The sequence below is a fragment of the Thamnophis elegans genome, chromosome 4 (genome assembly GCF_009769535.1).
Source record: "Thamnophis elegans isolate rThaEle1 chromosome 4, rThaEle1.pri, whole genome shotgun sequence".
NCBI lineage: Eukaryota > Metazoa > Chordata > Lepidosauria > Squamata > Colubridae > Thamnophis > Thamnophis elegans.
Window position 1 is genome coordinate 132,641,979 of NC_045544.1, and position 17,917 is coordinate 132,659,895.

Sequence of the window (17,917 nt, forward strand, 5' to 3'; positions counted from 1 at the left end):
TGCTATTTCTAGCAACTTCCCTATCAGTGGTGGGATTCAGCCAGTTCGCACCTATTCGGGAGAACCGGTTGTTAACTTTATGAGCAGTTCGGAGAACCGGTTGTTGGAAGAAATCTCCTTTTGTTTTTTTCTACTTTACAGGGCTAATCCTGTAAGGAAGGCAGGAAGGAAACATTCTGGTTCTGTTTCTAGGCTAATCTTTATTGCCCTCCTTACAGAAACTGCCTCTCTGGTTAACCCTAATTTCATTGTAACAGCTAAGGCGAAGCGCCCATCGACCTGAGTGACATTGAGTTGGCCACCCCCACCCAAACAGTCACATGACCATCGAGCCCCGCCTACCCAGCTGGTCATTAGGGCAGAGAACCGGTTGTTAAATTATTTGAATCCCATCACTGTTTCCTATCCACCGCAGATTCCACATCAAGGTTTTTCATCCTCCTCCAATTAAAAAAATTAGCTCCCAACATCATTACTACCAATGCCCTTGATTACAGCTGGCAGCCTTACATCATCCTAGATGTCCCAAAAGGTGTTTTTTTTTTCAAGAGGCAACTGGACTTTCTGGTTTTTCTTTGAAGAAGTTTTGCTTCTCATCCAAGAAACGTCCAGTCAGAGCTGAAGAAACTTCTTGGAGGAGAAGCAAAATGTCTTCAAAGAATAGCAATAGCAGTTAGACTTATATACCGCTTCATAGGGCTTTCAGCCCTCTCTAAGCGGTTTACAGAGTCAGCATATCGCCCCCAACAACAATCTGGGTCCTCATTTTACCCACCTCGGAAGGATGGAAGGCTGAGTCAACCCTGAGCCGGTGAGATTTGAACAGCCAAACTGCAGAACTGCAGTCAGCTGAAGTAGCCTGCAGTGCTGCATTTAACCACTGTGCCACCTCGGCCCTCGGCCCAGGAAAGTCCAGCTGCCTCTTTACAAAAGCACCTTTGCGACAACCATGACCTGGATGACTGAGAATCTTTCATAGACTAGGGGTGTCCAAAGTTGGCCACTTTAAGATTTGTGGACTTCCACTCTGGCTGGGGAATTCTGGGAGTTGAAGTCCACAAGTCTTAAAGTGGCCAACTTTGAACACCCCTGCCATAGACAATCACTCTAGATGTGTCCATTTCTACAATACAGGTAGTCCCCAACCATTTGTTTAGTGATCGTTCGAAGTTACAACAGCACTGAATAAAGTGACTTATGTCTATTTTTCACACTTAAAGACTGTCGCACCATCCAAATGGTCATTTGATCAAAATTCTGGCATTTAGCAACTGGCTCATATTTATGATGGTCGCAGTCAGGGGTGGGATTGAAAAATTTTAGCAACTGGTTCTCTGCCCGGTTGCTGGGTGGGCGTGGCCTACTCGGCCTCCTCATGGCAGGGGGGGGGTTCACCCTCCCCAGGCTGTGGAGGCTTTCCTTGAGCCTCCCGGAGGACAAAAACGGCCTCCCCTGGGCACCAGAGACCCTCCAGAGGCCGGAATTGAGCCTGCTTCCGGACATCTGGAACTTCCGGTAGGCCTGTTTTTCGCCCTCCCAGAGCCTCCGTGCAGGCCCTGTACTTACCTGGCATGATGAATGGGCTATGTGGAGACTCCTGGGAGGGGAAGGGTGGGCGGGGCCAGCCAATCCTTGCAACAACCGGTTCGCGAACCAGATGCAAAATTAGCATCCGGTTCGCCCGAACCAGTGCAAACCGGCTGAAACCCATTCCTGGTCATAGTGTCCTGGGGTCATGTGATCACCTTTTGTGACTTTCTGACCAGCAAAGTCAATAAGGAAGCCAGATTCAATTAACAACCGTGCTACTAATATAACTGCAGTGATTCACTTAACAAATATTACAGGAAAAGTCGTAAAATGAGGCAAAACTCACTTAACAAATTCTTCACTTGGCAATATAAATTCTGGCCTCAATTGTGGTCATAAGTCGAGGACTACCTGTATACACATTCCCCCTGGAGCAGGGACTTATATTTTATAGGCGCACAGCAAAATGGAAAATATAGCAATAGCAATTAGACTTATACACCGCTTTACAGTGCTTTACAACCCACTTGACGCAGTTTTATAGAGTCAGCATATTGCCCCCAGCAATCTGGTGCATACTTATGAACCATTGCTGTGTCCCAAGATCATGCGATCACCGTTTGCGATCTTTTGACAAGCACAATCAATGGGGAAGCCAGATTCACTTAACAACCTCAGAAGGTTGCAAGGCCTTGAGTCAACCTTGAGCCTGGAGGGATTTGAACTGCCAAATTGCAGGCAGCCGGCAGGCAGCAGAAGTAGCCTGCAGTGCTGAATCCTAACCACTGCGCCACCACGACTCATAATATAATTCCAGGGTCCCAAAACTCAGGGTCCAATTAGGGAGCTAAACCGAATATGCTAAGCTGAATGTGCACTCCCCAATCTGCATATCAAGATTTGGATCTTACCACATGAATGTCCTTCAACGTCATCAAGAAGGTTTGCTGTGGAAGCTGCCGTCCCCATCCTGGATTGGTGTTAAGGAGAACATAATCCAAACCATACGTCAAATGGAAATCCCGACCAATGAGCAACGCTGCTTAAAAACAGCGGGAAAAGGTCATTGAACCTCCCTGGGGTTTGAGACTGGCCTCCACGCCACTTCCTGGAGATCCACACTCAAGGTGGGTGATAAGATGACAAGATAAGATCATCTTTATTGTCAGGCAGAACAACACTCATTAAAATGAAATTCCTATGAACAGCTCTTGAAAGAAAGGAATACCACCCTTCTGAATCATGTCATCATCCCAACGAGAATACTACTAATAATATTATAACAACAGCAAACCCCCCCCCAAATATCAAATTATTCAAAAATGATACCAAAAACCTATATTAATCACAATCCATTTTGAATACATAACATGGGGGGGGGGATCTTGAAAGTTAACAAGGTTGATGCCATGTGGAACAAAGGTAAATCTGATTGTTCTACTTCTGTGGTTACTAAGCAAGAAAGGGAGTCCTACCCTGTTTTCCTGAAAATAAGACCTCCTGGATAATAAGCCCAATCGGGCTTTTGAGCGCATGTGCTAAAATAAGCCCTCCCCTGAAAATAAACCCTCCCCGAAAATATTGCAACACAGCAGCAGCCATGAGGTGACCACTCTCGCCGCCTCCTGTATCTCAAAAATAATAAGACTTCCCCAAAATTAAGGCTAAGCGCTAATTTCGGGGGTCAAAAGAAAAAAAGACCCTGTCTTATTTTTTGGTAAATACAGTAGTTTTAATCCCTCGTCCCATTTGGAGCAAGAAGGGAGCCAAAAAAATTAGCCAAACTGATGAATACCACCAGAACACAATCGGTAGCCAACTGATGGGTGTAGGAAGTTACAATGGGGAAAGGCAGAGAATCCTGCATTCAAATTCCTGTTCATAATTCCTACAGAGGAATTATTGAGTCTGTCATCTGCACCTCTATAACTGTCTGGTTTGGCTCTGCAACCCAACAAGACAGACACAGACTTCAACGGATAATTAGAACTGCAGAAAAAACAATGGCTACCAACCTGCCTTCCATTGAGGACTTGTGCACTGCACCAGTCAAAAAGAAAACTGGGAAAATATCTACGGACCCCTCGCATCCTGGACATAAATTGTTTCAACTCCCACCCTCAAAATGAAGGTATAGGGCACTGCATACCAGAACAACTAGACACAAGGACAGTTTTTTCCCCAAATGCCATCACTCTGCTAAACAAATAATCCCCACAATACTGTCAAACTATTTACTAAGACTGTATTACTATTCTTCTTCGTATCCTTCCTATTACCTCTCTCCTCCCACATAAGTATAACCTTTTTGCTTGTATCTTTATGATTCATACTGTTTTATTTAGTTTCCTAATACGATTTGTGTTAGGAATATAATCTAACAGTTGGATTGGCAATATATAAATCATGTAGCAATGCTGTACCTGTAAAATGTGATTGGTTGCTGTTTTCCTCAATAAGAGGGAGCCAGAATGACTGTTAGCTCTCCATTTGTTAGATGCTGGGCTGATCTGATCGGAGTGTTTTGGAAGCTGGCTGTTAGAAAGTGCCGAGAGCTATTGTAAGTTTTGCAACTGCTAGCAAACATTTAATACTGAACTGATTATATGATACTGGACAATGTTATTTGGATTATCCCTTATCATTGATGACTGACTGTCTTATCCGTGTATGACTTGGACTGTTTGATGGACTCTGATACCTCTATTTTCACAAAAGTAAAAGCCTATTTAAACTGCAGTGTCTCTGCATGCTGGTTTGTGTGTTCTCTAACACAACTCTCACAACACTTCTCTGAACGCACTCGCTCTCCCAACGGGGAGCTTACCTAATTGCTTATTAGTAACCTATGACTATCACTAAGCGATCTTATGATTCTTGATGAACGTATTTTATTTTTCTTTATGTACACTGAGAGCATATGCACCAAAGACAAATTCCTTTTGTGTCCAACAACACTTGGCCAATAAAGAATTTTATTCCTATTCCTATAATTTACGGACTTCATTTCCCAGAATGCTCAGCAATGGCCAGGATGACAAAGGAAAACGTGAGGAAGTCCTCATGAGAATAAACCAGGGGTGAAATTCAACAGGTTCTGGAGAACTGGTAGCAAAAATTTTGAGTAGTTCGGAGAACCGACAAATAACATCTCTGGCTGGCCCCAGAGTGGGTTGGGAATGGGGATTTTGCAGTATCCTTCCCCTGCCATGCCCACCAAGCCACGCCCACAGAACCGGTGGTAAAAAAAATTGAATTTCATCACTGGAATAAACCTCTCTTTACATTTGGATTATAGTCTCTTTACACTCCACCAAGGCCTGGACTGATGACTGATGTCCAAGAGAGAACAGCAGGGGAGACCCCCAAGATCACCAGTTTGGGAGACCAACCGGAGGAGGTCACTTCATACAACCAGGAAAGGATACATTTGGTGCTTCAAAAGCTGTTTTCTTTTTGACTTCCTCATTTTGGTCTTTTCTGAGAAAGCTCTGGCAAGTTCAAACAATTTCTTGCGTGTCGCTGAAAAGAAAAACATTGGCTCTTTTAGCGGCTGGGTGGGTGGGGTGGGTGGGAAGAGCAGTATCTCCAAATCATTCTTATACTCGGGTATGGGCTTCATGCTGCCAAAGTGAGAGGCATAAGGACTAGTAACTTGATGAAGATAAAAAAACTACAGCTCCTTCAAGATGCTGAATTTTGCACTTGTGCTACATTAAGTCTTAACTGAAGATAGCAATAGCAATAGCAGATTTTTATATACCGCTTCATAGGGCTTTCAGCCCTCTCTAAGCGGTTTACAGAGTCAGCATATTGCCCCCAACAACAATCCGGGTCCTCATTTTACCCACCTCGGAAGGATGGAAGGCTGAGTCAACCCTGAGCCGGTGAGATTTGAACCGCTGAACTGCTGATCTAGCAGTCAGCTGAAGTGGCCTGCAGTACTGCACCCTAACCACTGCGCCACCTCTGGAATAGGCAGAGGTCACCCTACCCATAGGACCAGATCTCTGCCTAGAGGGGACTCTCTGGAATAGCAATAGCAATTAGACTTATATACCGCTTCATAGGGCTTTCATCCCTCTCTAAGCAGTTTACAGAGTCAGCATATCGCCCCCACAGTCTGGGTCCTCATTTCACCCACCTCGGAAGGATGGAAGGCTGAGTCACCTTGAGCCGGTGAGATTAGAACCGCTGAACTGCAGATAACAGTCAGCTGAAGTGGCCTGCAGTACTGCACCCTAACCACTGCGCCACCTCTGGAATAGGCAGAGGTCACCCTACCCATAGGACCAGATCTCTGCCTGTCTTTCCCATGCAGGGTTAAGGTTAAATGACAATATTGCTTCCTCTTTTCCTAAAGGAGAAGGAACTGGCAGTTAATTCTTACTCCAGAATTGACTTGGGATAAAGTCTGATGTAGTTACATCCACTATGTGTCAAAATCAAGGAGGCAGCAGATGTAATTCAAACCTTGCCCCTTTTGAATGAGTATGTGACATTCCATCCATCATCTTCCCAATTTTGACACTTGTGCACACAAATCTACCCACGGGTGCTCTGAATTGATGATAACAAGGTATTTGGGGAATGCAAGGAAGATTGTTGCATCTTCCAATGCAGTGACAGCTGGTCTTTAGATCTCTGCTATGCATGCGCACGCATGTCTGACCATCCATGTGCACATGCACCTTTCAGTTTGGGCATGCATGTGCACGCAGTTTGGGCACTCAGTGTCTAAAAGGCTCGCCATCACTGCTCTATAGACAGATTTAACCAGGGACGTGCAGTCAGGGGAGGCAGGGGAGGCAGAGCCTCACCACTGTCATCATGAAAAGAAAAAAAAAATGTAAAAGGAAAAAGGCTGAGCTGGTTGCTGCCAGAGTCACAGTGGATGACTCTGCTTAGGGCTTAACTAGTGCTTAAGATTGCTAGTGCAGGCATGATATAACATACGCTAAATAAATAAATAAGTTGGCCTAGAGCAGTGGTGGCAAACCTTTTTGGCTCACATGCCAAAAGCAGGGGCAGCGCAGGGGGGTTGTTCGCGGGCGTGCCACACCCATAATGCAATGTGCCACCCCCATCATGCATGGGCACATGAGCAGTGCTCACCCCCATTTTTTGCATGTTTTTTTTCGCCCTCCCCAAGGTCCAGAGGCTTTATAGGAGCCTGGGGAGGGCGAAAACAGCCCCCCTGCACTCCAAGGAGGCCCTCCGGAGACTTCAGGAGCTTCGCTGAAGCCTCTGGAGTGCAAAAAACTGGCCCTACGGGCAAACCAGAAATTCAGGAATGGACTTCTGGTTTGCTTATAGGACCAGTTTTAGTTCTCCAGAGCCTTCAGGGCTCTGGAGGGCAAAAAACAACCCTACAAGTAAACCGGAAGTCACTTCCGGTTTGTCCCTAGGGCCATTTTTAGCCCTCTGGAGCCTTCGGGGACCTTCAGGAAGCTTCCCTGAAGGCTCTGGAGGACAAAAAATGGCCGTGCGGACAAACCGGAAGTGACTTCTGGTTTGCTCGTAGGGTCGTTTTTTGCTGGAGGGCCTCCAGGGGGGCGGAGCAGGCTGTTTTCACCCTCCCCAGGCTCCTATAAAGCCTCAAAAAAGGCTGGTCAGGAGGGCTAAAAATGGCCCTACGGACAAACTGGAAGTGACTTCCAGTTTACTTGAATGAGAAACGAAATGTTTTCAAAGTGAAAAAAAAACAAACAAGAAAGTCCACTTGCCTTTTTTTTTTTAAAAGCACCTTTGGGACACAAATCGTAAGACTGCCAAATTTGGAATCCCCTGCTATAGAGAGACAATGGCAGGAAATATGCATCCCAGTGTTGGCTTCTGGCCAGCCATGTGCCATAATGTAACTCACATTTTCCCATGTGTTTTAACTTGTCCCTGAATAAGGCATCATCGGAGATAGCCCCGCTGGGCACACCGGTTAAGGAGCGAGTGACCTCATCTGCAAGGCAAGACAAATATAATAACAATAGCAATAACAGTAGACTTATATACCGCTTCATAGGCCTTTCAGGCCTCTCTAAGCGGTTTACAGAGTCAGCATATTGCCCCCAACAACAATCCGGGTCCTCATTTTACCCACCTCGGAAGGATGGAAGGCTGAGTCAACCCTGAGCCGGTGAGATTTGAACCGCTGAACTGCTGATCTAGCAGTCAGCCTGCAGTGCTGCATTTAACCACTGCGCCACCTTGGCTCAAAGCATATTTAGGATCGATAGGAAGCAGCCGAAGGCAAGAGAAAGATTTTGAGCATTCTTTCTATCCCACTGGACAACTTGGATTTCAAGTCCCATCCTTCCCAATCCTTGGCTATTCTGGCTAGAGATCTAGAAGGCACGAATGCCTTCTAGGACAGTAGTGGGTCCCGGATCCCATTGTGGCAAGTAGGCTGCACACAGGGCTGGGCATCCTCGTCGGGCATGTGCACACCACTGCCTTGTGACACCCAGCTGTGCGCGCGTGCACAATTGGCCCATTTGCATCAAAAACCAGTAAGGAACGTGAGCAGGTGGGTGGGCCAAACGAGCCACCCGTGACCTGACAAATGCGCGCATGACAAAAGCGCACCAACAAAACCGCGGGGCTAAAACTGTGATGTCAACCCACTGACAACAGCGCGCCGACAACAGCGCGCCGACAGAAGCGCGATTTAAGTTAAGGTAAGGGTTAGGGTCAGGGTCAGGGTCAGGTTTAGGGTTAGGTTTAGGGTTAGAGTGTGCTTCTCTCGGCGCGCTATTGTCGGCGCACTTCAGCGCTCATCCGTCGGTGCAGTTTAGAACTCGCGGTTTTGTCACCGCGGTTTCGTCGGGCACCCTTTTGTCTGGCGCCCTTTTGTCGGTGAACCAAGCCACCGTCCCATTATGGTGGCTGCTGCTCCCAGCTACCACCAGTATGGCCCGGAACCCACCACTGTTCTAGGAACACTGTTATAGAGCGGTGTCTCTAAACCTCAGCAACTTTAAGACGTGTGAACTTCAACTCCCACAATTCCCCAGGAAATCCTACTATTTGCATATTTGTGGTTCAGATGAATTCAATGAATTTTGCAGCAATTCCTGGGAAAGAAGGACATTCTTACTCGTTCATCTCTTCTATTTCAACTTCTGCTATATGATTAATAAACAAAATGACTTTTCATATCTTTATTAGCTGACTACCCGTGATTCGCGACGAAACTATGTGATCAGGCTATGCAGGAGAAATTTGGTTCACAATCCATTGGGTCAGTGGAGGTCGGTGATTGAAACACATAAGGGAATATCACTCCCGACACCTTGAGTCTGGAAGCAGTTCCATAGGTAGAAGGCGTAAACATTTTGGTGAGGGACCGACATTTAGTACTGTAAGGAGCTCCAGACCGCTCCTAAGTGAAGGAGTGGAACGACCACCAGTTTGAACTGAGGTAACGGAATGTGAGGCAACTGGCAGTTGGAACAGAATTCTTGTCAGGTGGGGAGGGGGAGTAGAATGTCTAACTCCTTAGCATCAGAGCGTGTTAATGTAAGGCAGCTGGCAGTTGGAACAGAGTTCTTTTCAGGTGGGGGGGGGAGAGTAGAACTCCTTAGCATCAGAGCGTGTTAATTACTGTATAAGAAATACTAATGGCCTGATGGTCATTTCGAAAAATCCTTTCTTAGCGAGCACCTAGGAGGAACATCCGTGCCAAATGTCAAGTTTGTAGGCATTAGGGTTCTGGCGATTTCGCGATGGGTGAGTCGTATTTGCCTTTTATATATATAGATTTTTCTTTGTTTAACAGAAAGCTATTACCTTAGCAAACAACTTCCTGAGGACCCAGTGCAAAGGCTAAACTGCAGATCGGGCAATTCCATTAAGGTTGTTAATTTATTGCCTGCATCCTTCATCTCATTACCTCTACCTTCTGTCATGGTGCAAAAAAAGTTATTTCAGCCAGCCTCAGACCTGAACTTCCTTGGAATGTGGCACGAGGAATAAATTTTTTCAGAAACGCCTAATCAAACTGAATGTGAAAATATAAAAAAATACTTATAACGCTTCCCAGATGGTATTAATGTACTTCAGCAACTTAAGAGAGATATTCAGTGCTCTAAAAAATATTCCTTGAGGAGACCCTTCAATATTATATTAGGTTTTGAAATTTTTATAACACTCAAAAATTATTTTCTATCCTGTGGGAGGTAAAACGTCTTACCTATTTAAGCTCCTGCTGCAAAAAGAGAATTGGTTTTTTTTTCTCTCCTTACATATTACTATTACGCGTAATAGTAAATCAATTCACATTGATTTAGTGACCATTTAGAGCAGTGTTTCTCAACCTTGGCAACTTGAAGATGTCCGGACTTCAACTCCCAGAATGCTGGCTGGGGAATTCTGGGAGTTGAAGTCCGGACATCTTCAAGTTGCCAAGGTTGAGAAACACTGATTTAGAGTTACAAGGTGACATAGCTGTTTTTCACACTTGTGACTAATGCAGCACCTGCATGGCTTTGTGATCAGAATTCAGACCCCTGGCAACTGACTCATATTTATGACGGTTGCAGGGTCCCAGAGTCACATGATCACCTTTTGTCTCCCCTTCTGACAAGCAATGTTAAATGGGGGAAACCAGATTCATTTAACTGGGTTACTAATTTAACAAGTGGGTTACTAACCTATCAGCAGCGATTCACTTAACAATTGAAGCAAGAAAGGTCATAAAATGGGGCAAAACTCACTTAACAAATACAGGTAGTCCTTGACTTACAATAGTTCATTTAGTGACTGTTCACAATTAAAAAAAGTGACTTATGAACATTTATCACACTTACAACCTTAGTCGCAGCCCCAGGATCACGTGACCAAAATTCAAATGCTTGCCAACCGGTTCATACTTATGACCGTTGCTGTGTCCCAAGACCATGCGATCACCTTTTGCGACCTTTGGACAATCACTGGGGAAGGCAGATTCACTTAACAACCTTGTTACTCACTGATCGACTGCAGTGATTCACTTAACAACTGTGGCAAGAAAGTTGTAAACTAGGGCTTACTAATTGCTGTTGTAAAATAGGGCAAAACTCACTTAACAAATGTCTCACAAAACAACATAAATTTTGGGTTCACTTGCGGTCGTAAGTGTGAAAAATAGCCACGTCACTTCTTCCAGTGCCATCTTAACTTCAAACAGTCACTAAGTGAACTGTTGTAAGTCGAGGACTATCCACATCCCAAGTCAGGCAAACTCAATGGGGAAAGCCCTATTTGTTTAAAGACCGCATGATTCACTTAAGAATGGCAGTGATTCACTTAACAACTGTGACCAAAAAAATTGGACACAACTCTCTTAACAACCACTTGTTTGGAAACAGACAATCGGATGCCAATTGTGACAACACTTTTTGTGAGAGGAAGGGACAACCAGACTGCCAAAACAGAAGGAGATGAAATCCAGAAAGAAATGTATCAAGATGGTTTAATTTCCACTTAATTAAAGCATTGGAGTGGAACAGCTTAAGCCTGTACTGTGGAAAGCCCTGTGATTTATAATACCCTGCAAAATTCCAAATATGATTTCAATTTAGTGGATATTTGGTTATGTTAGTAATCCCTTCTAACGTAGCAATATTTTCCTTTCATCTGTACATAGCAATTGCTTTTGGCTAGGTAATTTCCTGATATTTCCTTCTGACATTTGAAATCAAAACCAATACGATGTAAAACGTATTACAGTTTCAGATCATGGTCTTATGAAATATTTTCCATTTGGGGAAATAAAAATATCAAATATATTTAGAAGGGCTCCTTGAAAAAAACATCTTTGCTGAAAGAAAGATTTTTATGAAGCAGATGGAACAGGAAATGACAGGGTATTTTTGTATTAACAGGGACTTGGTTAAATCGTTGCCTTGATACAAGAACAATCAAAGTGTTTTATCTTGTGGTCAACTTATAATTAAGCACCTATAGGATGAAGTGACAACTGGCTATAGATAATTTTCTAATGATAAATGTTAAGGAATGATTAACCTTAATGCAAGTCATTCATTACTAGCCAACACAGATGTTTGTTCCCTACTAAACAGGTTTCATTGTGGCTCACCAGTGGCCAGCAGATTCGGACAGTGAGGAGGTTGGAGAGGAAGATAGGCCAGTCCTGGAGTCTGGGGAAGGCTCTGAAGAGGGCTCTGTGTCGGAGGCAGAGAGGGAGCGAGGGCCTTCTGACAGCTATCAGCTGCCTTCAGAGTCAGACATCTGTGAGGCAGACGAACAGCTGGAGCCTGTTCCCGATGTGCGCATACACAGATTTGCCAAATGAAGGGAACAGCTAAAGTATAGGTGTTGACTCGGGAGTAAAGCCACAGGTGAATGGTGAATGGCCCCTCCCATAGGGAATAAAGAGGAGCAAAAGGGAAGGGAAGTTTGCAGGAGACAATTAGTTCAATTCATTAGGATGAAGATCTGTTCCTGACTTCTTGCCAAGTATTGTCTGCTACAGAGTGGCGTTTGGAAGATATTGGCCTGGCAGTTCCCCAAGCCTGATAAAGGTCTGTAGTTGTGAAATCTCTTGAAAGATTGTTGGCTGGGACTTTGCTGGAGAGGAATTCCCTTTAACCTAAATAAAAGGGGTTTTAGCTGGACAAGGAGTCGGCTTCGTGCCTTTGGGAAGCCTAGGTCAGAACAGGATTTTTTAAAATAAACTTTCTCTTCCAAAACAGAATTGTTAGTGTGTTACACCATGATATTGGGGGAGAGGGGAGAGGGAGAAATTTAGTATACCATATTTTTCAGAGTATAAGACGCACCCTTTTCTCCGAAAAAAGAGGGTGAAAATCTGGGTGCGTCTTATACAGCATTTTTGGCCCTCTGAAACCCCGTCCCCTTTGCAAAAATGGCCATGCATAGTCTTTAGGGGGCTTCCAGAGTTCTCCTGGGGGCTGGGAAAGGCAAAAATGAGCGAACAACGGGCTGTTTTTTGCTCGTATTTGCCCCCCCCCCAGCCTCCAGGAGCACTCCACAAGCCTCCTAAAGGCTATGCATGCCCTTTTTTTTTTGACAAAAAACAAGCCCTTTTTCATGAAAAAACGGGCCGTTTTTGGGAGGTCTGCAGAGTGCAAAAAATACTTTTTTTAATTTGCCTCTTCAAAACCTTGGTGCGTCTTACACTCCGGTGCGTCTTATACTCTGAAAAATACGATAGTTCAGGGGCGTCAAACTCACCTCGTCCCAGTGTTGTCACATGATGTATCACGACTTTTTCCCCCTTCACTAAACCGTGCGTGGGCGTAGCCAGCACATGACACATCTGGCCCGCGAGCCACAAGTTTGACACCCCAGGTATAGATCGTCTTCAAACGATCAACCTTGCGACCAATAAGATCGCATAGATTAGGCCTCCTCCGAGTTCCATCTGCCAGTCAGTGTCGACTGGCAACCACACGGAGGAGAGCCTTTTTCAGTAGTAGCTCTGACCCTTTGGAACGATCTCCCCGTGGAGATTCGTACCCTCACCACCGTCCAGACCTTCCGCACAGCCCTTAAGACCTGGCTATCCCGTCAGGCCTGGGGTTAAAGACCACAATCTGTCCCCACCCGGATGATGAATGAATGTTGTGTACTATTTTACTCTCATGTATTGTTTTATGTTTATTGTTTTGTACCCCCCCTCCCTATTTTATGTAAGCCGCCCTGAGTCCCCTCAGGGAAAAGGGCGGCCTATAAATGTTAATAAAATCAAATCAAAATCAAACAGCTGGCTAGGAGATTCTGGGAGTTGAAGTAACAACTTGCCTTCAGAAATTGTGGGAGTTTCATCACTGGAGGCTTTCAAGGGGAGATTTGTCAGGGATGATGTAGAGTCTCCTGCTTGGGCGAGGGGGTTGGACTAGATAGCCTACAAGATCCCTTCCAACTCTGTGATAATCTATGTTAAGTCTACCCATCTTAAAGTCCCCAAGGTTGAGAAACGTCAGTCTGGAATAAGAAATTTCAGAATTCAATTCCTTTTTGGGCTCAATTTTTCAAGTATTATTGGACTCACTGAAATTCTGGCGATTGTTGCAATCTTAAGATTGCAACGGAAAATATTGAGTGATAAATATAATCTTGATGACAAATTTGCATTGCAGGACAATGCAGTGTAAAGAGAGCAAGGACCTCTGGTGTCCTGGGCCTCTCAAAATATTTTTGTGGATCAACAGAATTTTGAGAAAGCAGACTTTAAAAAAAAAACAAGTTTAATTTATTTTACAGAAGTTTTGTTTTTTCTTAGATTTTTAGATTAGATTAGATTCTAATCTAAAAAAAATCTAAATCTACAGAAGTTGTTGGCAGTTTACTCACATTATGATTCAGCACTGGAAGGAAAATCTATATCTGATTTACAGCAACGATAAATATATTTGTCAGTATTTGAACATGTTTGTTTACAACTAGCTATATTGTACAAGAAAATTATAATCTCCGTGACATTTCTGAATCCCTTGTTCATTCACTGAATTTTACTTTTTAATCCATCTTTCCCCTTTTCTATCCTTGTTTATGTATTTTCTTTAATGTTCAGTAAAATAGTAAGGTAAAATATGTGCTAGTCGTTCCTGACTCTAGGGGGCGGTGCTCATCTCCGTTTCAAAGCTGAGGAGTCAGCGCTGTCCAAAGACGTCTCCATGGTCATGTGGCCGGAATGACTAAACGCTGAAGACGCATGGATCGCTGTTACCTTCCCACCAAAGGGGGTCTCTATTTTTTTACTTCCATTTTTACATGCTTTCAAACTGCTAAGCTGGAAGAAGCTGGAACAAGTAACCGGAGCTCCCTCCATTACGCGGCGCTAGGGATTTGAACCGCCAAACTTCCGAACTTTCTGATCAACAAAATCAGAGTCTTAGCCACTAAGTCACCACATCCCATAGTAAAAAGAAATACCTCAAAATAAATTTGTGGGGTTTTTTTTCAGGTAAGAAAGGATATTTTTGTACAATATCATTGAATTAGCGTTGTTCTATTTAGTGTTTCTCAACCTTGGCGACTTTAAGACGCAGGAACTTCAACTCCCACAATTCTGGGTGAATAATTCTGGATGTGGAATTCTGGGAGTTGAAATTCCCGTCTTAAAGCTGTTAACCTGGAAAAACATTGGTTAGAACAACTTTCAGGCCTTTTAAAATCCTCCTTATGTTGCTTTTTATTATGATCATAAATTCAAAATTATTAATTCTGAGGTTAGATTACCTGCATGCAAGTGTTCCTCAGTTTATTAGTTGAATAGAATTTTGAAAGTTTGCTTTTAATCTAGATACTGTACATATACTGTACTATTGACTTGAGTGACTTCCAGAGATCTTTAAAAGGGCCAAGGCAGACTTAATGCAGGAACCATTTTTAGATTTAACTTGTCTTCTGTAAAATGCAAACTGACCCTTTTGAGCTTTCCAGCAGTGGGAAAGAATAGTTCAAACGTCTTCCAGCTTCTTTATAAAGCTTTGGCAAGGCCACACCTGGAATACTGCATCCAATTTTGGTCATCACATTGCAAAAAAAAAAATGTTGAGACTTTGGAAAAAGTGCAAAGAAAAGCAACTGAAATTATTAAAAGCCGGGAAGCTAAAACATATGAAGAACGGTTGCAGGATTTGTGTTTGGCTAGTCCAGAGAAAAGAAAGACTAGGGAGGGACATGATAGCAGTATTCCAGTATTTGAGGGGCTGCCACAAAGAGGAGGAAGTCAACTTGAGAGACCGCCTCCTGCCAATTACCTCCTTGCGACCAATTAGATCGCATAGATTAGGCCTCCTCCGAGTCCCATCTGCCAGTCAGTGTCGACTGGCAACCACACGGAGGAGAGCCTTTTTCAGTAGTAGCTCTGACCCTTTGGAACGATCTCCCCGTGGAGATTCGTACCCTCACCACCCTCCAGACCTTCCGCACAGCCCTTAAGACCTGGCTAGCCCGTCAGGCCTGGGGATAAAGATAATCTGTCCCCACCCGAATGATGAATGAATGTTGTGTACTATTTTATTTTTATGTATTGTTCTGCGTTTATTGTCTTGTACCCTCCCTTCCTTATTTTATGTAAGCCGCCCTGAGTCCCCTCAGGGAAAAGGGCGGCCTATAAATATTAATAAAATCACTAAAAAAATCACTAAATTTATTCTCCAAAGCACCAGAGGGCAGGACAAGAAACAATGTATGGAAACTAATCAAGGAGAGAAGGAACCTGGAATTATTTGGCTTGACCTAGTGCCATTTCTCATGAAGCTCCTCTAATTGGACATGCTGCCTGAGATGAAAGAGGCCAAGGATCTGGAAATGTCCAGTGAGCAAGAAAGATTTGAAACAATGGAAGGAAACTAATCAAGGAAAGAAGCAACCTGGAATTGAGGAGAAACTTCCTAACAGAGAGGACAATTCACTAGTGGAACAGCTTGCCACCAGAAGTTGTGCTTCATCACTGGAGGTTTTCAAGAAGAGACTGGACATTCACTTGTCTAAAATGGCATAGGATCTCCTGCTTGAGCAGAGGGCTGGACTAGAAGACCTTAAAGGTCCTTTCCAGCTCTATTCCAATTGAACATCCTTAGGGGACAATGTCAAAATCTGCAAAATGGCAGATTGTTACAATTCAAGTCCCGCCCATAGCCTGATGTCATAGGGGCATTCCAACCAACCAACACCCTGCAAAACAATTTAGTACAGGGGTGTCAAACCCGCGTTGTCACGGCAGCGTCATGTGATGTATCGTGACTCCCCCCTTCTCTAAACTGGGTGTGGGCGTGGCCAGCCTGTGACGCATCAGGCCTGCAGGCCTCGAGTTGGACATCCCTGATTTAGTATAATATCTAGCCACAAAACTAACAGTACCCTTGGCAACAGCGATGCATAGAGCCTTACATGCTTACCTGATAATACTGAGGACAAAGCGGGATCTGAACTGAGGGCAGCGCTGTTCATTCTGGATTTCTTTGATTCGTACTTTAACCGATCTAGAGGACAGCACAGAAAAACAAACGTCTGAAAGGAAATTGCCGAACTAACTTTCTAGATAAAGGACACCGTGCAATTAACAGCAAAGCAACGTGAGCAAGAATTCAACTAGAAACACAGTAGAAAAAGTAGAGGACAACCAAGGTACGAACCCCTCAAAATTCAAATCAACCACAGAGCCAGCCAGAGATGGGACTGACCCACAACCAGCCCACGCAACCCCCTCAACCAGCACTTCATCTCCCAGGGACCCTCACCTGACATAACCTCAACAGATCCATCCCAAGATCTACTGACCACACAAAGCTCTTATAAACAGAAGAACACTGACATCCCCTAAACCCGTGATGGTGAATCTATGGCACATGTGCCACAAGTGACACGCGGAGCCATTTCTGAGGTTATGTGCGGCATTGCCCTGCCAGCTGATTTTCGGCTGTTTTTCGCCTTCTGGAGGCTTTCCTGAAGCCTCTGGAGGCACACACAAAAAAATTGCCCAATGCACAAACCCGAAGTTTGGAAACAGACTATTTTTTGCCCTCTGGGAGTTTCAGAAAAGCCTCCGGAAGCCTCTGGAGGGAGAAAAACGCCCGAAAATCAGCTGGCAACCTAGAAGTCCATTCCCGAAGAAATGTGCACATGCGTGGGGCAGCAGGGGGGGTGGTCACATATGTATGCGCAGAGGTCATGGCGCAGGCATTAAGGACACGCGAGCAAGCACAATAGCTCACACATGCGTACTTTTGGCACCCGAGGCGAAAAAGGTTCGCCATCTACTGTTCTAAACTCTTCCGAAGATGTAATGAAATGTTTGAAAACCAACCCACAAACTTGGAGGATGGAACCTTCACCCTCGCAGTAGAAAAACTCCAGAACTACAATATCCATAAAACACAGTTACTGTCTAGTTTAATGAAAAGAAGGACTAGGGGAGACATGATAGGATGTTCCAATATCTCAGGGGTTGCCACAAAGAAGAGGGAGTCAAACAGAGGTGGGTTCCTACCAGTTCGCACCAGTTCGGTAGAACCGGTTCGTCAAATCTACCGAACCAGTTAGAAGCGGTTCCACCAGTGGACCCGGAAAGCAGGCCACACCTACAGAAGAGGTTCCAAAAATTTTTGAAACCAACCACTGGAGTCAAACTATTCTCCAAGGCACCCGAGGGTAGAACAAGAAGCAATGGGTGGAAACTAATCAAGGAGAGAAGCAACTTAGAACTAAGGAGAAATTTCCTCACAGCTAGAACAGTTAATCAGTGGAACAGAAGTTGCCTCCAGAAGTTGTGAATGCCCCAACACTGGAAGTCTTTAAGAAGATGTTGGATAGCCATTTGTCTCCAATGGTATAGGGTTTCCTCCCTAGGCAGGGGGTTGGACTAGAAGACCTCCAAGGTCCCTTCCAACCCTTCTATTCTATTCTATTCTATTCT

At 44.4% G+C, this 17,917-nt stretch overlaps 1 protein-coding gene across 2 annotated transcripts in view; it reads right to left on the reverse strand.

Moving 5' to 3' along the window:
• CUEDC1 (CUE domain containing 1) overlaps positions 1 to 17,917 on the reverse strand; it is a 97,688-nt gene that overhangs the window by 4,472 nt on the left and 75,299 nt on the right. Inside the window, exons 7-10 of one of the 2 annotated variants that reach the window (XM_032216807.1) lie at positions 16,401 to 16,484; positions 7,397 to 7,486; positions 4,959 to 5,052; positions 2,442 to 2,500 (exon numbers count right to left, since the gene is read on the reverse strand). In XM_032216807.1, coding sequence (XP_032072698.1) covers positions 2,442 to 2,500; positions 4,959 to 5,052; positions 7,397 to 7,486; positions 16,401 to 16,484 — 327 coding nt within the window. The remainder of the gene's footprint in view (positions 1 to 2,441; positions 2,501 to 4,958; positions 5,053 to 7,396; positions 7,487 to 16,400; positions 16,485 to 17,917) is intronic. The other variant, XM_032216808.1, reaches the window with a different exon arrangement.